Here is a 27,895-nt window from a genome sequence, read left to right as displayed (position 1 = left end):
AGCTAGATGGACCAAGGGTCTGACTCGGTATATGGTAGTTTCCTATGTTCCTAAGATACAATTCCCAAAGGCACACGATCTTACCTTGTATTTAATATGGGCAGGATGTACACAAACCACAGCAAGGTCATAGGAGGCTGCCTTCTGCTGAGTCAGACCCTTGGCCCATTTAGCTCAGTATTGTCTACACTGACTGGCAGCAGCTCCCCTAAGTTGCAGGCGGGAGCTTCTCCCAACCCTACCTGGAGACGCTAGGAACTGAACTCGGGACCCTCTGTATATAAAACAGATGCTATATCTCTGAGCTATGGCCCCATCCCCAAACATCACAGTGTCTCAATATCCCTCTAGCCCAGCTCTGGAAATATGTTGGTTGTGCTAATACAACCTTTCCTCTACCCCGCACTGCCCTACTTTTATCAATATTCCTGCACATGTCAAAACTCATCCAACAATCCTCTGTGTTGTGCCAGGAACTGGATGCTCTTGAGAATTGCAGTCAAGGGAGTGCCAAAGCAAATTCCAATTTAGATTCTCTAGCTTGCTGGTAACAGGGAGTGGCCCATACACTTGACTATTTGCCGTTTTTGCAATATGTTCAGATATATACTGTGCCCTACTAATCCGCTTATAATGTCTTGTCTCCCTTCTGGCGGTGCACACAGGATTTTGCTAATCAGACAGTCAGTTTTCTCAACTCTGCCCACCTCTAATTGTAACTAATGAGAGGAACTGTGCACTTTTAGGTGCTTGTTCCGTGAACACTTTAAATAGAATCTGCCATGGGCAGTGTTGAAAATATAAGCTAAATAATGCAAGATTGTTAGCAGGAAAATATGGTACTATTAAATTGTACGAAGTGCTCTTTTTTTTATTTAAAAAAAACCTCTCCTGAACTCATGATTACCCAGACTTCCAAGTTGTCTGACCTTTCTTCTTGTAATCAGGAAAATCCATAATCAGCCAGGGAAGTTAATTGTTAACAATTTCTCCAAGCTGATTATATATACAATAAATTATAAATCACCGGCATCTGAAATGTGGCATTTTAAAATACTCTTCTGCAAAAGGTTCAGAAGCTTTCTCTTTGACTTGTTCCAGTCAGACTGTGAGCCAATAGGGTGCTGAGCAAGTCTGAGATGAATTGATCCACAGCCAAGAGCAACAAGGTTTTCAGCAGGGTGCAGATCTCAAACAAGAGGATCATGTTTTCAGATCAGATTTAGGCCCCTGCAGGACCCTGGAGAGCTCCCAGCTGCACAGGAGTTGATCTGATGAAGGCTGAACTCTGTCATTAAGGAGGAATTAACTAAGGATTGTAGATCCATGCATGTCCTTTCCACTAGGTTCATTTCACAGAGAAAAGAACCCAAACCAAATGTCCTCAAACCAAATGCATGTCCTCAAACCAAATGTCCTCAAACCAAATGCAGACCAGGCCTGCTCAACTTAGGCCCCCCAGCTGTTTTTTAACTACAACTCCCATAGTCCCCAGCCACAATGGCTAATAGCCAGGATTATGGGAGTTGTAGGCCAACTTCTGCAGGAGGGCTGAAACTGAGCAGCCCTGACCTAGACAGAACTACTGATCAACAAGCACCCTACTTCAAAGCAGTCCTAGAGTGGAATCGTGCAGGAGATGGAATCTCCAATGCAGGCTTCTCTCTCCTTCCAAGTAAATAACTTTGAAACACAGTCTCAACGGGATGGGAGAAAAACACATATCATCGCAATATGGTGCTCAGTTCAGCAGGAACTGTCTCGCATGTGGCAAATTCCTCTCCAGGGTTGTCTTTGATGACTTGTAACCACCCAACATGTCAGTCTTGCTCCAAACCCCTTTGGCTTCGGTGTACCCAATTAAAGTGACAAAAAGAGGCATGATGGGAAAATGCAGCCCTCATTAAGATGTCTGTCATCCTTTCTAGTCTGCTCTTAAAGGGCTGTGTTTCCCATCATGCCTAATGAAACTCAGAAAGTGACAGATTGGGTTGCTGCACTTCTGCACAGTCTGTAAATACTTGATGGTAACATCATGATAAAACAGCAGCAGGAGTTGTTTTCAACAGTGTTTTGCCCTCGCCTTGTGAAAGTTGAGTCTCTTAACCTGGAGTTTCACTCTTGGCGCTTAATATTTCTTCTGTTCTGATGTAAAGAAAGGATGCCACAGAAGAGGCCCTAAAAAAAGAACACTGTTAACATTGGCCGGACTTCTGGGTAGACTCAACGACGGTTAGGGCTCTCGGTAGCTGTGGTTGGAAGCCGTGAGCTTGTAGGAATGGTTCTAATATATAAGCATGACATAAATGCAAACAAGAGAACAATAGGTTATGAGACTGCACATATGCACCTTCACAGTAGCGGTTTGTCCTAAGGAGCTGGGGGAGGCATCAAAGGAGGCACAGCTGCCTCTGTTTCCCAGTGGCTCGGGTTGTTAAATGCCGTTATGAAGCCTGGCATAAATTTTATTAATAAGCTCATCGTAGCTGGTTTTAAGCATTCTGTTGGTTTACCCCCTACTGCTATTGTTCGCTTATAATGGTTTTTTGTATTTGTATCCATGTTTTCATTATATGCTGCTTTGAGGAAGAAGCAGAATATTTTCATGTAAAAGAGCAGTTAAAATAATAGCTGGCTGTTCTTAGGTTTCCTTAGGAATGAGTCATTTGGGCCCTTTCTTTTTGGTCCCATAACTTGTGCTAATCATTAGACAGTGAGTCTGTTCCTACGATCAGCCAAAACCAGGCTAAGAAAGCCAAGCCCGGTCTTGGCTGATTGTAAGAACCACCAGGAGCTGTGCAGTGGCAAACCCGCCAAAGAGGCCAGCCTCTTAAATGGGGTTTAAGGGAGTGAGCGATCCCTTTAGCCCCATTTTTAAAATTGCCTGCTAGGGCTGGCTGCTTGCAGCTAGGACTGGGAGACTGTAGGGCTCCCAGTTGACCCCGGGGGATACCCGCAATGCAACATGCATGGTGCATTATGGGATGTCGGGGCGGGGCGAACGTCCTGTGGATGCACGATCTGCACACTCAGCACGGACAGGGCAATGGTTTGTGGGGGAGGTAAGTTTTTATAGCCTTCCTCCCTGCTGCCCCAAGCCCTTTCTCACTGATCGAGAGAAAGGGCTCAGTATTTCATAAACCTAACCCCAGTGAGACCTCAATAGGAAACCAGTCTGGTGATTATTTTATCATCTTTAGAGGCTTTTCCTTGTTTCTGATACACTCACTCTTTAATTTCCGGAATGTCATTTAAAGTATGTTTTCTCTGTTTTTTTAATTATGAAGTTTTTGTTACTAGCTTTATTACCACAATTGTGAAATTTCTAGTTTTATATATTGCTTTGCATGCTCCATATTAGAGCAGAAAAGTGTCTAACAAATTCTTGTAATGAGTTGATTTAATGCATCTCGCCCTTTGGTTTTTTTCTCTCTGCAGAAACTCAACATATTGTATGAAGGTGTCTATGTCCTTGACGGTTGCTGAAAATGAATCAGGGCTTTGCTACAACAGTACAATCCGCTACTTAGAAAAATCAGAAATCACTAGAACAAAGATAATTTCCTGCCCAGATATTGAGGATTATAAGACGGGAAACCGAGAACCAGATGTAATATGGTACAAGGTAATGTAGTTATAGGCTTGTCTTTTATTAATATCATCCAAACTGCATGATGGAAGCTTATAAAATAATGAACAATGAGAGAAAGGAAAGTTTCTTCTCTCTTGTACCTAAGTTGTTGAGTGATAGACTCAGAACAGTCTAAAAGAAATACTCCCCCCTCCATAATTTATACTTCTGGAATTCACTACCACAAAAGCCCCATTCACACATCATGTTCAAGTGTACAGTGTACACAGGTACAGTCATTCATATGTTATGTTGAATGCAGGTACAGAAGTACACTATCTGTACCATGCATTTGAAGGGCCTGTATCCAGGTTAACTTTTTAAATGAACACAGGTACAGTACATAAGATCAGACCCAAGGCCTGTCTAGTCCAGCATCAACAGTGGCCCACCAGATGCCTCTGGGAAGCCCATAAGCAAGAGGTGAGGGCATGTCTGCCAGTGTGGTGTAGTGGTTTGAGTGTTGGACTCTAGGACTGGGGAAACCTGAGTTCAAATCCCCACTCAGCCATGAAAGTCACTGGGTGACTCTGGGCCACTCACACACATCTCAACCTAACCTACTTCACAGAGTTGTTGTGAGGATAAACATAGCCATGTACACCACTCTGGGCTCTTTGGAGGGAGAGCAGGATTTAAATGTAAAGATAGATAGATAGATAGATAGATAGATAGATAGATAGATGTCCTCTCTCCTCCTGTTGCTCAGCTGCAATTGGTATTTAGAGGCATCTTGCCTCTGAGGCTGGAGGTGGCCCATAGCCACAAGACTAGTAGCCATTGATAGACCTGTCTTCCGAGAATTTGTCAAAGCCCCTTTAAAGCCATCCAAGCTAGTGGCCATCACCACATCCCATGGCATAGAATTCCATAGATCACTTATGCGCCATGTGAAAAAGTACTTCCTTTTGTTCATCCTAAATTTCTTGGCATTCAGTTTCATGGGATGACCACTGGTTCTAGTGTTGTGAGAGAGGGAGAAATATGCATAATTTTATATACCTCGATCATGTCTCCCCATAGTTGCCTCTTTTCCAAACTAAAGAGCCCCAGATGCTATAGGCTTGCCTCATGTGTAAGGTACTCTAGGCCCCTGATCATCTTATTTTCAGTCGCCTTCCTAATGATCCCTAGCATGGAATTTGCCTTTTTCACCATTGCCCTGCACTGAGTCGACCCTTTCAACGAGCTGTCCACCACGACCCCAGTCATTGACACAAAAACATGTACTAGTGTAGAGACAACATTACACTCACAGAACATTGTGTCTGAATAGGGCTAAGATGTGAGATGTCGGCCACTATCCTTTAAAAAAGATAAGATGAATTCATGGAGGACAGGTCTATCAACAATTCTTAGCTATGATGATAGGCAAGTGGAAGTGCCATGTATGCCTCTAAATATCAGAAGGGAAGACACACCCTGTCTGTGGTTCCCAGAGATTTCCAAACAGAAGCAAAAGTCTGGGCTAGAGGGGTCTTGCTCTCATCCATCAAGATTATTCATAGGCTCAGGATCCAATATTGGGTTAGGTGAGCTTCCTCCTTTCTTTCATTCAATATTTTCTGTCTTAGATTTTCAGCTCTGCACTCCACAATATACTCCGTTGCATACCCACCCATTCAGCATCTCTTTGTACAAGCTCAACAAATACTTAATGGGTTCACTGGGCGGTTGTGATGCCAAAGCTGATTCTTTGACACTGGAGGTCTTGCCTCTTCCTATGCAGCAGTGGGCAAAGGGAATACTCTGTGTGCAAGAAAAGCATTTTGCAGTAAGAGACTCCTGAAACACATGCTTTTATTTGGCAGAAGGTTGTGGCCTTTCATTAGTCCTGGGTTGGCCTACCTCTCACACCTCTGGTAACAGAATGAAGTGGTGGAATTCTGAACTGGTAGGGTGGATTGTACAACTACAGGGGAAGGATGCCAGTATTTGTTGATCTTGCATGTAAGTCCTCCCTGCAGATTGATATATATCAGGGAGAGAGGTTCTATCCCAGACCACCCCTAGTCCTATTGTTCTGCATGCAGAGAGCTGTTTACCAAAGGGGAGCATTCAGAATGACCTCCTCCTCACGCCCCCAGCTGCAATCTGTAATGATACAGTCCATTCAGGACTCTGCTGCCCCATTCTCACCTCATTCTGCTGCCCACTGCTGTATCTCTTTTCATTCTCTTTTGGTTCCTCATGGATTGCTCTTGCTTGCTTGCTTGCTTTTCTTCCTTTGCTTACATCCTTAGCTTTGGGCGGTGGTGGCATGGGGACAGGGAGAATGCTGCTTTGTTGATGAAGTGCTCTTTTGTTTATCCTGTGCGCACTTGTAAAAAACAAAACTAAGAGTAAAACAAATTTGCAATTACAAAAAAAATATATTGGTATGCCAGTCAATATTGTCCATCAGGCGAAAAAAATCCTTTAATAGCTGTAATAGTGGGATGTCAGACATGGAATTTCTATCAACCCTGCCTTACTTGGTTTGAGTACAGCTGTCAGTGCAAAATGAGGCAATTTAAGTTCCATCTCATCAGCCTCACTGTGTTCAGTTTGTGCACAAATAATTTATTTGGAACAGGGATGACATACAGGGAGCCACGATATGTCAGAAAAGAGCAAAAAGCCCACTGATGCTCTGTCACTCTGTTTTTTCTTTCACAAGAAGCGTGCATATTTCAATGAAGGCTGACAAAACATGTACTGCAACATGGAGTTAGCATAAATGAGATTTTTTTGGGTGGGGAGGGGTATCTTGTCAGTTCTGCCCCAAACGTCTGGGGATGTTGTATACAAGCTGGTCCAGCAAAGGAGGAAGGATGGAGCAACTATAGAGGCTTCCATCTTAGAGTCCTTTTCCTCTTGTGAAGTGTTGCTTCCCCACAATTCACTAGAATAGTGCCATGTCTTCCCCATGGCTGAGATTCTTCCTAACGCGTGCTCAGAAGGAAGTTCCATTCAGCAAAGGCCTTTTTCATTGGGAAGGGGAGGAACTGTCTTGAGAAAACTCTGATTTTTCTCTGGAATTCTTTATGGAATTGCACCTTGGATAAATTTGGGGTCCAACCCTCAGACTCCCCTTCCAGGTTCAGACTTTCCCCCCACTTTCCTTTTTAGCAGGGATGATTTTGAGGTAGCAGGGGCGGCCCTTTCATGGGGCCAGGTGAGGCGGTCACCTCCGTTGGCAGATTATTGGGGCACCATTTGTGCAGCAATATGCCCCCTTGCTGCCACCATCACAGCAGCTCTTTGGGACTTATCTGACGCTGGCAACCCTGGCAAGGAGCACCTCTCCGCACATTGCTTGCAAAGCTTGCAAGTAACATGAGAAGAGAAGAGGAGGGTGCTGGCAATCTCCCCTCTTCTCTGCCCCCTCCACCATTTTCAAAACCTTCAAGGGTTGGGTTTGAAAGCAGCATGGCCCCACCAGCCGCATGGGGCAAGGCAGGATTTGCTCTGAGTTCAGGTGCAGCAATGATTTGGGCCGCCCTGGGAATTAATCCTGAACCTGATTTGCCCTTTGAATACCCTTTCTGAATTGCCTTAATTTCACACACATACACCCCATGGGGTTGGGGCAAGGTTTTAATTATTTCCTCTTGTTCTTTTGTTTTCCTTTTTAAATCGCATAATAGCACTATTCCACCATTTAAAAAGGGGGGGGAACAAGAGGTGACCAGTAGCTAGAACCTCCCCCCCCCCGCAATGGGGAAAAAAACCAGGCAGCAGGGAAACGGAGAGAGACTACTCAAGCAGCAAATCAGAGGCTATTCTGGAGTTTCCCCCCAGCTGTGGTGGATAGGGAATCTTGGGGTAATTGGAGGATTATTGCTGAATATCCTCTGAATTGCCACTTGAGTAGCCTTGAATTTACTGAGCAATTTATTTTCAAGGGGGAGGCCTTGAGTGTTGCATTTTTCACATTTTTATTTTATTTCAGTGAAATAGTACTCCGGTGCTACACAAGCAGCATACTGCTAAAGTGCTATTTCACCATTAAGAAGAGAAAGGGAAAGAACAGAGAGTTAGTAAGCAATTAAAGCCTTCTCCCTGCCTCCCCATGGGAAAAGGAATGGACACACTAGGGAAATTCAGAGATACTATTCAAGGGACAAATCAAGAAGCTTATTCAGCATTAATCCCCCCACTGTGCTGAACAGGGAAGGGGCTAAATCTGCAAAGAAGAATGGATCAGTCTTAAATGGCACAGGAACATTGAGAAACGCTAATAGCACATTGTCTGTCCGCAATGGACAGGATGCCCCTGTTCTTCTTCATCTCCTCCTCTTCTTCTTTTTAAAAGCTGGATTTTCTGAGCCCCCAAAGGAAACAGAAGCAGCCCAGGGAAAAGATGGAAGAACAGTGGTTTGCTGATAACATCAGGTTCATCAGGGACATAGCTATAATTGAACTTAGGGATGTGAGAACCGACTTTGAGCCGGTCTGACACTGAACTGGTCCAGCTCAGCTCAGCCTGGGGCCAGTTCGGGTTTTTTTTAAGTTTAAAAAAGGTGGACTTAACACTGTTGCCAGGTTCTGGGGAGTGCTGTCTCAGGCACGGGGAGGTCTTCTGATGTCCCTGCTCCCCCCACTTTTTGGCCCATTATGGGCCTGCTTGTGGTGGCGGCGGCCATTTTGGAGGCTGTTACGCATGCCCAGTAGACCTCTGTGTGAGCAGAGGAGAAACAGGAGAGCCAGATCTCTGCACATGATACGGAATGTCCAGGGTCAATTATAGATCGCAACTAAGTACAGTATCCGAAATTGTGCAAAAGGAGGGTCTTGGATGAAGCCTTAAGCTTAGGGCAAAGAAGAAATGCAGGGCTTCAAAAAGAGAGTTCTGAGTGGTTTTGAAGATGTACACCACACCGTCTCATCAAATTATCTCCAAGGCCGCTTACATTAAAACAATATAAAAAAATCTAACCAACGACCCTTGTTCCTCTAGCCAGTGTCAGAAGCCAAAGTGTCCTCCTTGTAGCTTCTGCAGTCCCATGGAAACTGAATGTGAGTGGAACCCCAAAGTGCGATCCAGCATGGTGTAGTGGTTAGAGTACTGGACTAGGACCAGGGAGACCCGAGTTCAAATCCCCATTCAGCCAAGAGACTTGCTGGGTGACTCTGGGCCAGTCACCTCTCTTGCAACCTAACCTACTTCACAGGGTTGTTGTGTGGAGAAATTTAAGTATGTATTACACTGCTCTGGGCTCCTTGGAGGAAGAGCGGGATATGAAATGTAATGAAAAAAATAAAAATAAATCAGGGTTGCTGTGAATCTTGAAGGGAGGGGGGATTGAGCAGCAGACACTAGGTGTCTGCTCCCAAATCTGATTTGGATCAGACCCCTGGACACCTCTGGTCCCGCCTGAAATACATCTATTACCCGGATCATTGTCATGGTATTCCCTCCACACCACTCGGTTCCCTGCAAGTAAATGGTGAAAGGGTGCATTGGGAAGGTTTTAGGGAGCTCCATCAGGGACCTTGAACAATGCTCTGCTGCCATGACACCCAGGGACGCTAGGAACCCTGGAAACTCCACAATCCACCACTCCCAGCAACCCTGAATGCTGCAGAGTGCTGGTGGCAGGATCCATGGACTTCCTCTCTGTTGTGATGTTCCTGGGAGCCCTTCCTGCAGACCCAGTCACTTTCCGCGAGTTGCACAAAGTTGGGATCATGGAGGCAGTAAGATCTAAGGAACTGAGTGGAGTGAATCGAGTCCTGCCTCGATTCAAGGTCTGGCCCAATATTTTGAACATCCAGAGGGCATTCAGGAAATTAATCCTGGAATCCCAGGTAAATCCTCGAGCCCCAGATCAACCATTGAGCATAATGGTAGGAAGCAGACTCTGGTAGGAAGATTTTTCCTCTTCCGACATAGATAATAATTATCAGTGTGCCACACGCAAGTTATACCACATCTGCCTGATGGGTGACAACTGACTATTAAGCTGTCACATTGATTAAATTGAGTAGAATTGATATTGCACATCAGAAAAAGCAACGTGGCAGCAAGACCATCACAACTCTTCTTCTTCTTTTTTAAAGTAGATTGCAGCGTGGAGAAGTGAACACGTCATAATACCTTCTATACTCCTTGTTATTCATTCACACTGCTGATGGCCTCAGCAGTTCCCCAGAAGGAACAGGTATACAGTCTGGGGGTACTTCTGGATCCACACATCTCTCAGGTGTCCCAGGTTGGAGCGGTGGCCAGAAGTGCTTTAGGAACATAGGAACATAGGAAGCTGCCATATTCTGAGTCAGACCATTGGTCTATCTAGCTCAGTATTGTCTTCACAGACTGGCAGCGGCTTCTCCAAGGTTGCAGGCAGGAATCTCTCTCAGCCCTATCTTGGAGATGCTGCCAGGGAGGAAACCTGGAACATTCTGCTCTTCCCAGAGAGGCTCCATCCCCTAAGGGGAATCTCTTCCAGTGCTCACGCATCAAGTCTCCCATTCATATGCAACCAGGACAGACCCTGCTTAGCTATGGGGACAAGTCATGCTTGCTACCACAAGACCAGCTCTCCTCTAAAGCTTTCTATTAACCTCAGTTGATATGCCAGCTGCATCCATTTCTTGAGATGAATGACCTCAGAACAATGGTACATACGCTGGTAACCTCCAGACTGGACTACTGCAATGTGCTCTATGTGGGGCTGCCTTTGTACGTTGTCCGGGAACTGTAATTCGTCCGGAATGCAGTAGCCAGGTTGGTCTCTGTGTCATCTCGAAGAGGCCGTATTATTCCCGTACTGAAAGAGCGACACTGGTTGCCGATAAGTTTCCAGGCAAAGTACAAAGTGCTGGTTATAACGTAAAAAGCCCCAAATAGCTTAGGCCCTGGATATCTAAAAGAACCTTGTCTTCTCCATGAGCCCCATTGCCCATAGAGATCATCCAGAGAGGTCTGCTTATCTGGAGGCTATGCAGAGACAAGCCTTCTCTGTTGCCCTGACACTCTGGAATGTACTCCATGCTGAGATGCGAACCACCCCATCTCTGACAACTTTTAAAAAGCCATTAAAGACTTAACCTTTTCACCCAAGCCTTTTAATTTAATTGTAGTTTTAAATTGTTTTAAGGTTTTTACTTTGGTGTCTTGGCTTGTTTTTATGTTGTTGCAAGCCACCCAGAGATGAATGTTTGGATCAACCTACAAATTTGATAAATAAAATAAAATGAAATAAATGAGTAATATGGCAGAGATGTCAGTCCTTGAAGACTGTTTGTTGATAGGATGATTGTCTCAAAAAAATGAATAGAAAGAAAAAGCTCCCTTGGAATTTTGCTATGAAAATGTAAATCTCGGACGTGACTAATCTGAGCCAGAGTTCCCAAGGGATCTGACCTCAAATCTTTTTTTTTATTTGCTGGATCTTCTCCAGGAACAAGCCAAAGCAAAACATTTTGGTGCATATGGTAGAAAAATCCAGATAATATCCCACTCCCAGTTAGTAATAGGGACACACTTTTCTGCAAAACCCACTGAAATGCACAGTTGCTGCTTCATCTTGGGCTAGTCCTGCCATCAGGCAGTGCAGACCTAGGAATGTCTAGTTGGAAATAAGTCCCACTATGTTCAGTGAAGCTTACTCCCTAGCAATTGTATTTAAGACTGCACTGCAGCCTTAAAACGTTTGCAGCCTTAAATTGTGCATGTTGAAGTTGTGAATTGGTAGGGCCAACTTTGGGCCTTGGATTTCTTGGAACCCACATTCCTTGGGTTCTTCATATGCAGGGAAAGGGAATTACTGCCTTCTGTGGTCCAATTCGAGTATCAATCTAGAAAGAGCCCAATTCACTGCATTAACACGCCCTTCTGTTTATATATACACATTCGCCCCAGGTACAATACTTTCCAACAAAAGCACTATACTTAACCATAGTTTAAATTTCCTTTATGATGGAAATTATACTAATGAAATGCTTCTTTTAAAGAGTTGCACAATGACTAGCTTTGTTACTGTTTCCATAGCACCATTAGGCCTAAAGGATTTGTTTTCACAACATGGATTGAGTACATGAGTCAAGATATAATTGAATGAACAAGACTTAAATACAAAAGCTGTTTCCTTGGGGGGAAATGATACGGAGGGTGTGTGTGAGATTTTCAGCAACAAGACCTGTTTATTACTGAGCTGAAGAAGAGAAAATAAGAACTTCCAGATTGATAGCTGAAGGACAGGTTGTTGTTAACAGCTGAGGGGCCCAGTGAGGGAGAAGCCCAGCTACATCAAGGAACGGAGGCTGATTTCCCAGACACAGAACACCTGATACAGGCAACTGGCATGGAGGGAATTGCAGGAAAGAGGAAGCGGGCTCCGTAGACTTAGCCTCTTCTTCCACTGCAGTGACTTTGGCAAGAGAAGAATATCAGGGCACTTAGCATTTCCAGGAATGAGACGATAGCGATAATAACAAAGAGACTAATTGTTCCAAACACACTTGAAAGGCCAAGGCTCACTATTAGAGGTACTAGCAGGCAATACTCCACTGGCCCAAGCAGTAAAATTCAGGCTATCTCAGCAGTGGCCTCCATAGGTCATTATATTATAGCTCCATAGCTATAATATAAAGCTGCTTGGGCCTCACTTACGCACTCACTCACTGAGTGACATGCAACTCCCAGACCAAACCACAAAAGAGAGAAACATGCTGTTTTGCAGGTAGGTTTCAGGCCTTGCCCAGACTACCACAAGAATTCCCAATGGAAAGCATGTTTTTTTTCTCACAGAGAAAAAGACTAGGGTCACGGAGATATAAGGCATTAATATGCTTACAAACTACAAGCCCTTTTACTAGTAATATATATAAGTCAAGATCATAAGAGCCCTGGATCAGATCAAAGATCCGAGCTGGTCTTCTTGTAGCAAGCATGAATTGTCCCCTTTGCTAAGCAATTTGAATGGGAGACTACCTGTGTGAGCACTGGAAGATATTCCCCTTCGGAGATGGGGCCACTCTGGGAAGAGTACCTGCATTCTTTCATGCAAAAGGTTCCAAGTTCCCTCCCTGGTGGCATCTCCAAGATAGGGCTGAGAGAGACTTCTGCCTGCAATATTGGAGAAGCCACTGCCGATCTGTGTAGATAAGACTGAGCTAGATGGACCAATGGTCTGCTTTGGTATATGGCAACTTCCTATGTTCCAGTGATCTAGCCCAGCCTCCTGTTTCTCACAGTGGCCAAGCAGAAGCCTCCACAAGCAGAGAGATAGCCCTTCCCTCCCTTCTAGGAACTGGCATTCAACTGCATTCTATAAATGAAGATTGTGTGGATTGTTTGATTGATTGGTTGCATTTTTATACTACCAAATTATAAACTCTCAGGGTGGTTTAAGACTTATCGTGGCTCATGGTCATTGATGGACCTCTCCTCCATAAAATTGCCTTATCATCTTCAGAGTCATTGAATCTTGTGGCCATCATACCATCTTGTGGCAGTGAATTCCTTAGGGCAAATTATATGTTGTGTAAAGATATACAGTATTTTCTCTGTCCTGAAGCTAGTGCTAATCAATTTCATTTGGTGACTCAAATTTCTAGAGGAGGAGGTTGAAAGCTTCTCTGTATCCACTTTCTCAGCACCATGCATAATTTTGTAAACATCTGACTCTACTCCCACACCTTAGCCATCATTTTGCTAAACCAGGGGTTCCCAACAAGGGGTACCCGAAGGGCTTTCAGTGAATACTTCCTGCCTCCTCACACTGCAGTCATGGTATTCGTTCCCCATCTGAGGATCAATGGCTTGAAACTAATGACTTGTGCCCACTGCAAAAGGGGTGGACAGAGGGTGAAGACACTGCCCCTGATTGGCTGGCTGCATGCTGAAGCTCAGCATATATCCCTCCCCTCTGCTTGACTTACAGCCTTCAGCTAATTAGTATCCAGTACTCCCATTGAATCAGGGCAAGTAATCATGCCCCATTGCTTTGAATAAGACCGCTTATGAGTAACCTAATCTGGGTGTAAGTCAGTGACTGGAGTAGCCTGTCTAATAACTAATATTTAAATTTGTTTGTGCATATGTGCACATATGCTAAAAAACAAACAAACCTCTATTGGATACCTGAGCTGAAGGTTTGTAGGAGGAGGAGGAGTACACTTATTTTCAAAAGGTTGGGAACCCAAACCCTGAAACTCTCAAGTCTTTCACCCTCTTGATTATTTTGGTTGCCTTTTTCTGCATCAGAAACAAACCATGTATAGCATGGTACTTTACCATGAAAGCCAGTTCATTTGAGCTTCTGATTTCCTTATTTGTTTCTGGCAGGAGTGTAAGCCAAAAATGTGGAGAAGTATAGTGGTTCAGAAAGAAAATACTCTCTTAATACAAGATGTGCAAGAAGAAGATGGCGGGAATTACACATGCGAGTTGAAGTTTGAAGGGAAGCTAATAAGACGAACGACCGAGCTCAAAGTTACAGGTAAGAATCTTCTGGGAGCAGAAAAGCACATGGAATGTAGAATGTAGGAGAAGTTGGCAGTCTGGAATAATTATTTGCGAGTTTGCTTTTACCTTGCTTTATCTGAAATCCAAAGTGGCATCTTAAAAACCAATGGAATATCACACTTCATATGCACCCCATCAATAAAATCAACTGCACACATGTACAAGACACCTCACAGCCAGCCGGTGGACACGGAGCACGTTATATGTTGTGGTCTCAGAAAGGTAAAGAGAAGCCCCTACCCAATTTGTACCACTTGCAAATATTTATCATGAGGCTAGGCATGATCATGTTGTGAACACATCTGCTCCCTCTCCATGTTCTAAGTAGCCACTGGAACGACTGGGCAAAGCAAGGTGTGGAAGCGTCCAAAGTGGTATGAATGTCGCATGGTGAGGTCGTTCACACAAGCGAAAATTGTTTTCTACCCAGGTTTGGGGAGCTCCTCGTGCTCCCCGTTGTGTGGCTGCAAACAACTAGGTAGGCGGAGGGAGAAGGGATTGTGTGGGAGCAAAGTAGGAGGCAAACCTGGTTAGCTTTTCCTCCGACCTTGCTTCCACACAATCACTTCTCCCTCCTCCTACCTAGTTGTTTGCACCCACACAACTGAAAATTGGGTGTACACACAGCTCCCAAACCTGGGTAGGACACAGTTTTCACTTGTGTGAATGACCTCTGTGTGTACTTGCAAATGCTACAAGCCCTGGTGGGGGATCACTGGCCTTCCATGATAGTCATGATGTTTGCTCAATTTTTCTGGCAATTTGCTCTTCTAGCATCTTTCCAAAGCATATGTGTTCTCTGCTTTTATGGGGTCTGCACTGGGTAGGCAATCGTGGATGGCTGGTGAGTAGATAACATTTTGGATAGCTTTGAACTCTGGCAATCAATGAATTTATGAATGCCATCATTCATGCCACCTTAGAGACCTATTAAGATAGTTCCTCATTCCTCTAGTGATCAAAATAATTTACTGTGGTGTTGCTGCTGCTGTAGAACTCCCACTTCTCACTCACACCTCCAGTATTGTGCACAATCTGAAGCCATTCAAATCTCCAGGATTTCTTTCAACAGCCACCTGGAATTTGATGCTGATTCTTGGAAACTCTAAGCCAATCCTGGAGGGTTGGGAACCCCTATCAGCGATTTCAAAACTACCAAGGAGAAAAAGGATGAGGAGCCTTATCATTAGGTTCACTGGGTGGCAGCAACAACTCCTCTTCCTCCTCCTCCTCCACCTCCTCCTCTTTGCCAGTGATATCTACTGAGCCCAGGGGGAGACAGCTCAAGTGGTAGCAACAGTTGTTCCTCCTCCTCTGCTAACTGAGAGATTGTGTAGGTTTGTGGCATATTCACAAGGCTAACAAAACTGCACCATCCCAATGCAGTTTGTGGTAGGAGGCCTTCTGCTGGGATACGCAAGACTCCCAACAGTGTTTACTCCTGATGCTGACCCTAACATCTTAGGCTGCAGGCTCAGAGCCAATGAGAAGCTGTAGTGGGACTGCTCTGCCTGGCCTGCTGCCCTTGCCAAGCCTCTGAGCAAACTGACATCTGGTGCTTGGTCTGATATCTTGGAAAACTGCTTATTCTGTTCTGAATATAATCAACAATTTCACATTAGTTTAATAACAGCCATTATATTACATACTACAGAGGTTCTCAAACTTGAGTCCCCACATATTGCTGGATTACAACTCCCATTGTCCCCAGACCCAATGGCCAAGCGATATACTATTCCATGCCCCAAAGCAGGAGTTCCTATAGTAGCCCTAGAACAGGCACCCTGTTGTCCCACCCTTGTTTCCCGGCCAGAATATCTGTCTCATGACTTATTTTCCCAGACACCCTTGGAAGAGTACAACTTAGGGCCTCCTTTTGTGAACTGCCAATACTGAATCATAATGCTGTAAAGCAATGACTAGCCAGGAAGTGGTCCTGGCTCCAACTTTTGCTCCAGTTTTTCTGAGAGTGTAGGTCGTTCCCTCCGATGCCTCTCAGTCTCATCAATCTCCTATCGCGCATCGTTTTAAAAGGTTCAGTTGTTTCTGAAAGCTGTGCAAGCAACAATATTTGCTCTGACCATTTCAAATTATTCCACTCAATTACATCAGTGGAATACTTCTGCTTGAACTCCCCACCTAATTCCTCTGCAATCTCATTAATTCCCTAATTTTCAAATTGTGCCTGCTGATACTGCTAGGAAATGTGTTGTGGTGGTGGTTGTTATATATTGAGCCCCCTTATCAATTGGAACAGATTTCATTTCATCCAAAGTCAAGTTGCACTGAAGCATCCCTTACTGAATTGGATGCAACCAGAAGCAAATCTTTTCCCCTTCCACCTCAGCATCTTTCTTGGATCAAATTCTCATTACCCTGAGAACTCTCAGGCTTAGGTCCGAACCATTTTCAATTGGTTAGGTAAAGGCGTTTACCTTATTAGGTGACCCATTGGTTATCTAAATGTGGTTAGTTTGATAGATTGTTTGTATGCTTGCTATTAACTGTAATTTTTGTTAACTGTTTCTGGTCAAGTGCTGTAATAAAGGTCTGTCTATCTGTCTGTCTATCTATCTATCTATCTATCTATCTATCTATCTATCTATCTATCTATCTATCTAAAATCTAAAGTGCTTTGAGCACCTTTGTTGAAACACAGCACACTAATGTTTGTAGTAGTAGGTCATGGTTGGCCTTCGAGGTCTCGGCATCTCAGTGGTAGTATCAAAGCAGCCACCACTGGGCCATGCCATGGATGCAGGGTGTCTGCATCTTTCTCGGCCAAGCTAGACTAAAATTTGTGGGTGCTGTCAAAAGCAGCACCCACACATTCACCTTCCCCTCCCCTCTGTGTAATGTCTAATGGATGTGGTCTGTGTGGCGTGGGGGATGGGGAAGTGCAAAAGAGCATGACCTCAAGGCATGATGGTTGGGGTTGATAGGTCTGGAGGCGGTGTTGTAGCAAAGTTGGTACCAACACTCACTTTTAGGTCTGGAGGCGGTGTTGTAGCAAAGTTGGTACCAACACTCACTTTGGGGGGGGGGGTGGCAGTCCTCACGCACTGTTGGCCTTTTCGGCCTCCCACCCACCTGCTGCTGGCTTCCGTGGCCCTGCTCATTGCAGCCGTGACCACACTGCTTGCCTCTCTTTGCCGGCCATGACGTTGTATAATGATGATATAATGATACCACTGCCCTGGCACTGACAGGGTTGTGTCTGAGTTGAGATGCATCAGCCCCCCCACACACACACTTTCCTCAAAGACACAACAGATGGAGTGATTTACCAGGGAGAAGTAGGTCCCAGACCATGTTCCCTCATGTTTCCCTGCCTGAAACCTTGCAGAATTGCTGACAGCCCGTGTAGACAATACTGAGTGAGATGGACCAAGGATCTGACTCGGTATAAGGCAGCTTCCTGTGTTCCAATGTAAGGATGTAGATCCTGCGCCTCTGATCAGCAACTAGTTTTGTATGAAAGGCCACTTGAGCTCTGTTCTCACAATCTGAGCAGGAGGAGCCAAGGTGTGTTTTGCTGAATGTCTGCATGGAGTCTATGCACATACAACTGAGTCTTTGCTTGTGGCTGGGAAACCTGCTTTTCTGAATTCCTGGTTGGAGAGGGAGAAAGCGAGAATGCATTGTGGGTGTACAGCAGTGTTCCCTCTAACAGGGATTCCCAGATGTTGTTGACTGCAACTCTCCGCATCCCCAGCTGCAATAGCCTTTGCTTGGGGGTTATGGGAATTGTAGTCAACAACATCTGGGAATCCCTGTTAGAGGGAACACTGGTCCTAGAACATGGAGGCTGTCCCTGGTAAATATGGACACTGGGAGGGTATGGCCATATATAAGTGCACTCAGATGAAATATTTAAGACCAGGGCATCAAGGGTGGGGTGGCCCATGGAGCTCAGGCCGCTAATGAATGGATCAGACCTTATTAAATCTGGAATACGTGGGTTGCTTCATGCATTAATGCACACCATTTTTTAATGCAATACTGGGTCTCCCTTCTCATCCTCACACACCACTAGCTACATGGGAATGCCATGACAAGCACCACTTCATTGAATGTTGAGCGTCCCTGTGTGAACCATCGCCACAGTGGCCTAGAAACTGGCCTGTTAGAATGGGAGGGTAGTTAAAGTTCCCCACTTCCATCAAAGCACTAAGCTGCTTACAAACAGGACAAGCAAATTAGCAATATAAGCGGTTGTGTTGACTGGCAGGTCATAAGCAACATACAAAAATGCAACCTCGGCATACCCAATGAAACACATTGATGAAACAGACCGACAGTTTTCTAGAAGATGACTGAAGAAGAGCTGCTCTTTAATTTTCAGTACCCAGATCAATAAGGATAGGAGATGAGCCTGTTGACCAAGTGGGAACTGTTCATAGGCTCACTGATGTGAAATGATTCTAGAAGACAAATGGAGGGGGGTATTATGCCAGATTGCCCCTAGAAGTCGTGTAGACGCAATGAGAAATGTAGCAATATGTTGCAGTCTATGAATTATATATCATGCAGCTACTCTGAGTGCTTTGCTTTACAACTTCACAAGCTGCCTGTCTGTCTCATGAACATGCAAAGTAATTAGAATGGCAAATAATGTTCTCTTTTATCATCTTGTGATGGGTCCTTCCATCATTTTCTCAGGAGTCCCAACTCACTTTTGCTTTCTCCATTCTTAAATCAGGGGATTGGATAGCTGGGAAAAACATTGTTACCTAATACGTTGGCTTTCAAGGTCCCCACAACTGTTCCCACATTGATGTCTCTGCCAAGGAACTTGTAATTAATCTGCCATGAAACTGGAGCGCGTTGTAGATGTCGAGGGTTCCGGGACACATTCTAGGGCATACAGGGATAAGGGAATTCTCCCTGTTCACCTCCTTGATTGTTATGCTGTGTTCTAGTCTCATGAATTTTGGTGTAGATGAAGAATTTCTAAAATTCATTCACCTGGAACAGGTGCAGTTTACAGCAGGTTTCTGTTCATTTTCATATCCCCCCTCCATGTTATCAAAACACCCAGGCACACTGATAAATCACTGCAAGAAAGTAGCCTTCTTGATGTGATCATAACTGTGATTGCATAGAGATTCTTTTTGGGCTGTGTTGACCGCAGCTCAGTGGCACAGCCAACACTGTGGCTTTTGATGCCGAAGGTTGTAGGTTCAATCCTTAGCATCTCCGAGGTGGGTTGGAACCCCTGTCTGGGACTCTGGAATACCTCTGCAGATCAAAGCAGGCAATGCTGAGCTAAATGGACCAGTGGTGTGACTCAGTATTAGATTGTCTCCCATGGACCTATGTTTTCCTTATGGGCTCCTGAGCAGCCCTGGGGAGGAGACTCTGGCTTCCCACAGAAGCCACTTGCTTGTGTGTGTGTGCGTGTGTGCGCTCGCCCTCTTTCTTCTCTGTGCCTAGCTCCTTGGCTATTGGGCCAGTAACCCAAGTCTTCATCCTGGAAAGCCTTATGCCTTTCATATCTCCTGGAGGGAAGCCATCAGCCCAGATCTTTACGGGCTCCCCCTCTCTGGAGATCCTGCCCTCATGACCCCTTTCCTGTCCACTGTAAAAGATATCCTATAACCTCTTATGCACATGCACACACACACACACACACACACACACAAGTTTGTGGTGGGGATAAATTATTCATCCCTGGCACAGCATCCCTCGAGTGGCTGCTGTTGGTGTCTACTTTGGTGTTTCTTTCTAGATTGCGAGCCCTTTGAGGACAGGGGACCATCTTATTTTTTCCAGTGTAATCTGCTTTGAGGACATTTGTTGAAACATGGCATATAAATAATAGTGGTGATAATAATAAATGAGGAAGCTACTTTGCATGCCAAGATGTGGTGTATAGAACAACAAACAACGTTTGCTGTTGAACCACTGTGGATTTGCACACCCCCTCAGAGTCCCTTGGAGGCTTCCTGTTCAACTGCTAAACCCTCATTCTTTCTGATGTGATAAATCTGTGCCTAGGCTGTGCCACTTCAGGCTCAATGCAAGGACTCACATGACCGAGCATTTCTTTGTATAAAACAATTCCCTCCACAGAACAACAACAACAACAAAAACCTAGCATGCCAGGGAAAGAGGTAGGCTAAAACCAATCTCCTTGACAACTAGTTTGTGCAGTAGAGAGAATTCTTTGTACGGGGAGGCATTCAGTCACAATAGCCTCCCCCCTGCATTTTGAAGTAGTGCAGCCCAGACACCAGTTTACCACCTGAGTGAGAACCAGGCCTCTCTTTGCTCGAACCTTGTGTCGAGCTTATGAGATATGACAGGATCAAAGCACAAGGTGGTGTTGCTGCAGGCGGCCGTTGTTTTCCTGTGATGTTCACCACCACACTGACGCTAATAAATTACAGATGCTGGCTTTGTCCTTTGCGATTTTAAAGATGAAAGGAGCGGTGAAAAACACATGAGCACATTTAATCTCCTTGAGTATGAAACATTGCTTAGGTTCCTTGTAAACATGCTTGGGGGTAACGGAAATGTGCTTTGTTCGTTCTGCATCCATGCGCTGGTCATGGGGTTTATTTTCATATCACTTGGACAGTGTGCGGATGACCTATGTTGCCGGAGGGGTGCATGATGTGAACAGACGGAGGCTTCCATAGATTACTGTATTTACCTGAATCCAAGACTAGGATTTTTAAAGGTTCTTTGATATTAGAAATTTGGTGGTGCGGCGGGATCATCATAAATTCAGGGTGCTGTTCCTTTTTGGAAAGTACAGTTATAACCTATATTTAACCTCTGTTTTTTAAGGGGATCATCTTAAATTCAGGATCATCTTCTATTGGGGTAAATACGGTATACAAATCCCATGAACATGCACAGGGATACACTTAGTAGGACTGATTTAATTAATTAATTAATTGGTTCAGTATAAACTGTTTTTCCTATAAGAAAAGATACTCAAGCAGTTACACAGAATAAAAATCAAAGTGGTTATCAAAAGTTAACAATGGAAGCAAATGGAAAAGATTCTGCAGAAACCATGAGAATCCATTGATCATCTTACGGAGGAGAATGCTTGTCAAAACAGGCAAGTTTCAGCTGCACGAGGAAAAGAAAGTGGTTGGACAGGGCACAATCACTGGAAAGAGAGAGTTCTATCGTCTAGGTGGCATTACTGAAAAAGTCCCATCTACATGTTGAGGCTCTGTTGGAGGTGGCAGACAGAACAGGGACCCTGCTGTGTGGGCAGGTTCCCGTGGGCAGATTCCCATGGGAGAAGGCCCTGGCTCCCAAACCTATGGGGCTTTGAAGATGAGAATTGGCACCTTGACTTGAGCTTTACAAATAGGGCATTCCCACTCCTTGAAGGATGGCTTCGTTCCTACAGCTGCAAAAACAAATATATTTATTTCAGAAACGTAAGCACTAGAGAACATCCAGTGGGAGCGAATCTGTGAATGTGAAGCATCTGTGTGTCTGTATGGAGGGTGGGGGCAGTGTTCTTTTCCCACCTTGCACTCATGCCTCAGATTATATTCACCATCCCACACATGCAATAACTCATTCCCCAGTTGTGTAAATTGTTGATTTCATAAGCCAATATTACTGTATTTCAGCAGAAATAAAGGAATCTGATCTTTTGAGATTGAGGGGAATTATTCTGGCTGTAGCCTCTGGTTCAGAGAAAAGTTGTAGAGCAGACAGGCTCCACTTCTGTTTTCCAGCTACCAAACCAGCCCCCCCGATTAACCAACAAACTCCCTTATCCATGGCTTGCCTCCCTACCAAAACATCCTAATCTGTTCCTAAACCACAAGTATCCTGGCTCAAGAGGCTCATTTTCCCCTCACAAAGATTTGGATTTCAGCACCATGGAGAGCTCTTGACTAGCTGCCACTGTTTTCTTATCCCCATCAGTCTAGGATAGACCGCTTAATATTTAAAATTGTACTGCTTTTCTCAGCCCTCTAAATAGCTTTATTTGCTTCCACTGCTCTGCCTGTGTCCTAGCTGCTACAGATGTTGCTGTCACATTTAATAAAGAGTTTGTAAGGCTTAAATATTATACTGCTGTAGTGTTGTTGTTTTTTGTTTTTTCTTTTCTTTCTTTTAAATCCCGGACAGTTTGGCATAAGAAAAAGAAAAACTTTGCTTACTAAGAAGAGATGCTTCTGACCTGACATAGGACTTTAATCTCGAGGAGACAAAAAGACATAATAATTCACCCCTTCTTACGTACAATGTCATCAAGAGGGGAACGTTGGAATGCTCCAGTACTGGACTCTGCACAGTCCAGTAATGAGGCAATTGGCAACTTGTCGTCCTATTTGAACATACTGATGCGGTGGTGAAATATTGTAAAATATCCACATATTCTGAAACCATATGCCCCAGGTTCAGTGGCTGCAAATTAGAATTTTGCCTCAGTTAATATTTGTGATAATCTTCAAATAATATTTGCGCCATTAACAATAATCACTCTGAGCCATTTATGCAGACTGTAGGGCTGGAATTATTTGATGTCGCTGCAATTAGTCAGTTTGGTGATCTCAGAGTTAATGTTGTGGCCATTAATCATCCTTAAGAAGAAACTGATTCAATGCCACTCTATTGTTGCTAACGAATATTTGATTTAGATGTGCAGCTGGCTCAAGCCAGCATGTCCATCACTTCATTTCCCTACCCTTGATTACTGAATACTTGATGACTGGCAGCGGAACTGTGGGAAATGCAGCATTGCATTTGAGATTATGTGAGAATTTTATCTGTGGTGTTTTAAGTATCCAGCAACGGCAAGAGATGAATTATGATATGGGAAGGCCTTGCAAAAGCATTGACATTTTGGGGAAATCAATAAAAAGCCATGGCTAAAAACAAAAAAAGAAGTGTTTAAAAGGGAGGCACATTAAGTGTCACATTTATTTTCCGCTAACTGCCATAGGTTGCCCTTTTGTTCAAATTCTATTCTGAGCTATAGAGGGCAAAAATGTAGCAGTTTCCATTTTGACAAAATTACTGCATTTCAAGAATATTATCAATCTCACTTTTGGACACCTTGCGGAACATGGCCATGTTTTAAATTGGAGTATTCGAGGCTTCATCCGCTCTTACTTCTCTCGTTCACTTGGAGGTCATGGCAATTACTGCTTTTTCATGTTCACCTTTTGATGACATGCTTGGCTAAGACCTGCCTTCTAGATTGATATTATGAGGGTAAAGGAGAAGAAATAGGGATGTTATGCTGAGTTCACAGATGCTAGGAATTTCAGCCTCTCTCAGGGTACAGTGGGTCTTTGGAGAGGATGGCTGCACATCAATTTTCCATCCTGCTCATTCAGGTGAGGGGTAATTCACTTGGGACCTGCATACTGCCAAAGGACCTTTCCCCCCATATGACCTGCCCATCCCCACACAACTGGAGATGACCTGGTCCAAGTTCCATCTACCCATGAGATTAAACACACAATGGTATAGAGCAGGGCATTTTCAGTGTTGGCATCGCAATAATGGAATTCCTGTTCCAGGGAGGTTGATCAGAGTAGCCATAGGAGGGGCAATACCACAATTGTATTGGTGGGGGCGACTAGTGTCCTTGGGCCCATGAAGTGTGGGGGTTACTGCTTGGAAAACAGACTGCTCTTCTCTCCCTCCTCCTGCCTCTTGGACTTGGTAGCAATTTGCTGGCTCTTGATCAGTGTGTAGGGAGTGTGTGATATTGTTTGCATAGGAGTGAGAGAGAGAGAGCACAACGAGAATGTTTCTTTTTTTTTAACCATACCCTTAACAGTTCTTATGCAGCAAAGATATGGAGGGGAGAAGAAGGTGGTCGAGGGTCCGGGGCACATCTTGTTCCAGGGCCCCCTTCAACCTTGTTATGCTCATAATAGTAGTAGTAGCAATAGCAGCTGCTTATTCCAACCAATTTTTAGGAAGCTGGCAAAGGCAGAGCTGTTTAGGGGAGCTTTTAAAATTACTAGTATCTGTTTTGTTTGTTTTTAATGGCTTGCTTTATTTTACATGGCTTCTGTTTCACGTTCTTTTTTGAGTTTGTAACCCCCTACCCCACCTCCTTTTGAAGGCCTTATGGTAGAAAGACAGGTGTCAACATTTTGCACATATAAAACAGCAATATTGTTGACTGATGAATTGCGATGGAAGTTGGTTGGCTTTGTGAACTGCTACTGCTGTTTGGGGGTCTTTTAGTTTTGTAGACTATAGGGGTCTGCGTGGTCGAACCGGGCCGCCACGAACTGAGTGGTTTGATCGCAAACTGCTCCAAATCAGGTTCGAATCAGTCACTCAGTCCAACAAACAGGTTTGCGGAGTGGTGGTTCGGTCTGAATTCAGACCAAATTGAGACCGAACAGCCGCCTGCGATCCGTGCACACCCCTAGTAGATTACCAAAGGTAGTTTGTAATCTTAGTTAAACTTTCTGCCTAGATGTGAAAGTACACACAGTGTGTATGTGTGTGTAATCAGATCAGATTTAAAATGATAAAGGCTGCTTCGTTGTCATGGTTGTCCGTCACTATCTGTTTTATAGCACCTGCCAAGTACTAGGCTCCTAGAAGGGGACCTTGGACGCCTTCTAGTGCAACCTCATCCTCAGTGCAGCAAACTGTACAGCATTCTTGTCAGATCCCTGCCCAGCCTCTGTTTGAAAACCTCCAGCCAGGGACAGCCTGCTGCCCCTGCAGAAGGCAGAAAATTCCACTGTCCAACAGCTCTTACAGTTAGGAAGTTCTAGCTAAAATCTGCTTCCTTGTAAGTGTGAAATGAAGGAGAAAGATCTGAGCATTTTCAAGGGAAGCCAGACAGGTTTTTAGTGAATACGTGAGATTTATCTGAAAGTTTCTGCACTCCCCTAGTTATGGCAGTCTGGCTGCCATGACTTCTCAGCGAATCTTGAGGATTACAGTTGGGTGAGGGTGCTGAGAATTCTCTCTTAGAGTTCCTTTAGTCCCCTTTGCAGAATCCCGGTTCTCAGGGTTCCCTGGAGAAAGAGAATTTCTCTTAAACCAGTTTGTCTAGGGTGCAGACATACCCTCAGCATATGAAATGAGTTCCTATTAAAATTTAGCTCTAGCTTCAGTTTTGCATGTTTCTGCTGTCAGAGTGAAATAAGAAAAAAAAATTACCAATAACATTACAACAAATACCTCTGTGGGCCTTTCCAGGTAATTATTAACCACGTCAAATATTGTTTTGTCAAAAACCTATGTGGTTCACAGGGCTTTGGGGAGGCATCCTACTTAGCTGATGAATTATGGAAGGTAACTAGCCTGCCTGAAAACATTTAGCTGCAGGTGGGTGGTTTTGTGCTTTTATAGCTATCGTTCCTTTTTTGCCAGAGTAATGAAAGCATTGTTTCATTGACGATCAGTCTCGGATGTTGTACATGACGTTCTTGCTTCAGAGTTGTCTTCTAAAAAGGGAGCATCATGGGAAGTTAGCAGATGACTTGGCTTCAGACCCACTTCACAGGGATAAGTGAAGCAGAAGCCCATTGAGACTAATTCTTTCGCTCTCTTTGGACATGACCTTGTACCTGCATTCAGATATTTGTACACACATGCACATTTTTGTGTGAATGACCATACCTGCATTCATTTTAAAAATGAACCTGGATACAGGTCCCTCAAAAGCATGGTGCTGTTCGGAAGTGAGTAGATGTACCTGCATACAGATCTGTATGTGTGTACACTGTACACAGATTATACAAGTGTTAGACATCCTGTGTGAATAGGGCTTCTGTTATTGAGTTGTTTAGAGAGGGAAAGCACCCTGCTTCATGCTCCTGGGCTTGCTGCTCAATGTTCTGGGGAAAGGAAAAGTGTACCTTTGAGTCGGTGTCGACTCCTGGCGACCACAAAGCCCTGTCTTTGGTAGAATACAGATGGGGTTTGCCATTGCCATCTCCCGCGAAGTATGAGAGGATGCCTTTCAGCATCTTCCTATATCACTGCTGCCTGATAAAGGTGTTTCCCATAGTCTGGGATTACCAATGGGGATTCGAACCTGCTGAGTCAGAATCCCTTCCTTTCCTCTTAGAGAGCAGATGCAATCATCTCTCTTTTCCTCTCTACCTATTCATTATGAAGTCCTTTAGATTAGGGTTAGGTCTTTCCTATCCAAAGTGTACTTCACCAATAAATACTTAATATTTATTCTACAAGAATCTTCATGTGTCTTCTCTAAATAGTTGCAACCACTAAACTCTGCAACTATTTATATCAAATTTGTACACCGCCCCAAACTTTCATCTCTGGGCAGTTAACAATAGCATAAAACAAGTTAAAAACGTATACAAAAACTAAAAACAATTTAAAAATAAACCAGAAATTAAAATCTAAAAGCTACTCTGTAACTGGAGTGGGTAGCTTCTATAGTGCTCTGCTAATTAACTGGGGGATAAAAATTACAACCCCCAACCATTTTTAGACTGTGAGCCCTTTGGGGACAGGGCACCACCTTATTGATGTATTATTCATTTTTCTATGTAAACCACTTCGAGAAATTTGGTCGAAGAGCAGTATATACATATTCATAGTAGTAGTCGTTCACTCTAGGGCATACAGAGGTGCTCTCACCCCTGGACTTTGGGGCTGAAGTCCAGGGCCTCCACACCCCCTGCCCCCACCAATCCTCTTTATTCTGTCCTAGGTGGTGCAGTTTGTGCCCTCAGGAACCTACTTATTAAAAATGATGCTCAACTTGCAGCGGGGGGGGGGAGAGGTCCTCCGAATCTCTTTAGGTCCAGGCTCCTAAATTACCTAGGTGTGCCTCTGCCGGCAACTCTAGGTGGAGCTGGGAGAGATTCCTGCCTGTAGCCTGGGAGAGCCGCTAAATTCTGAGCTAAATGAACCCATGGTCTGACGCAGTAGAAGGCAGCTTCCTGTCTTCCCATGTTGACTTCCACTGGCCCCATCTGGAAGGGACATAAGCTATTGGAAGCCAGAGATGGAGAGTGCTGTGTGGAGCTGGCTTCAAGGAGCAGGCAGGAGCCGGTGCCAGAGAGCCCAGCAGCTGGACGGGCCATGCAAACAGAGAGCAGCAGCTGCGACGGGCCTCTCATGGAAGAGGGCAGCAGCAGCTGGGTGTTGGAGGCGGGAGTGAGGCGAGGCCGGCGAGGAGCAGGGTAGCGTCAGCAGTGGCTCATGAGCTTGGCAGCAGCTCCTGCTCGGCTCCTACTAGGGACCGTACGGCAGCAGCAACCCTCCTGAAAACACACGGCAACAAGAAACAGGCAGGAGGGGGAAATTCCGACATCCTCCCAAAGGTGCCTCATGGGGTGACTGCCTCGGTTCGCCTCATGGAGCGATTGCCTCACTTTGTCCCATGAGGCGATGGCTTCCGTTCGATTGCCTCCGTTCGCCTCATGGGGGAGCCGCCCCTGGACCTCCTCGTCTAAGGAGAATCGTTGGCAACTTTCTCTGAATAACTTAATTCTGAGCACTGAAGGGCCGCTAATTGTTGCATTGCCAACATTTGCAAATAAATGGTGGTAATATACAGTTTTTAAAAAACCAAACACCTCTTGTGCCAGCAAGTGTGAGCATTTTTATTGTTTTTGTATGATGCTTTGAGTGTATTTTTAGATGAAGTGACTTTAAATAAAGTCAGGGGGAAAGGGAAGTGTCTGGTTCTGTTGACAGCTACGTAGCAGCTCAGTAGGGTTTTAAGTGTTTCCCAGCTCTCATTTTGGAGCCTTTCCCATGGGGCATAAATCCCCCATCAGATTTCAGAGAGAATCAAACAAAGAGATGAAAATTAGGATTATCCTCAGAACACTGTTGTGAATTGGGCGGCAGTTCTTCAG

At 44.6% G+C, this 27,895-nt stretch overlaps 1 protein-coding gene across 5 annotated transcripts in view; it reads left to right on the top strand.

Annotated features, from left to right (window-relative positions):
• Nucleotides 1-27,895, top strand: part of IL1RAPL2 (interleukin 1 receptor accessory protein like 2) — a 398,901-nt gene that overhangs the window by 225,020 nt on the left and 145,986 nt on the right. For all 5 annotated transcript variants that reach the window (XM_053273784.1, XM_053273783.1, XM_053273787.1 and 2 more), the window contains 2 exons: nucleotides 3,439-3,625; nucleotides 13,908-14,061. In XM_053273784.1, coding sequence (XP_053129759.1) covers nucleotides 3,439-3,625; nucleotides 13,908-14,061 — 341 coding nt within the window. The remainder of the gene's footprint in view (nucleotides 1-3,438; nucleotides 3,626-13,907; nucleotides 14,062-27,895) is intronic.

The sequence above is a fragment of the Hemicordylus capensis genome, chromosome 11, assembly GCF_027244095.1.
Source record: "Hemicordylus capensis ecotype Gifberg chromosome 11, rHemCap1.1.pri, whole genome shotgun sequence".
In the NCBI taxonomy this organism is placed as follows: Eukaryota; Metazoa; Chordata; class Lepidosauria; order Squamata; family Cordylidae; genus Hemicordylus; species Hemicordylus capensis.
The sequence above is the reverse complement of the archived record's forward strand: the minus strand, read 5'-3'. Positions and strand labels throughout refer to the sequence as shown.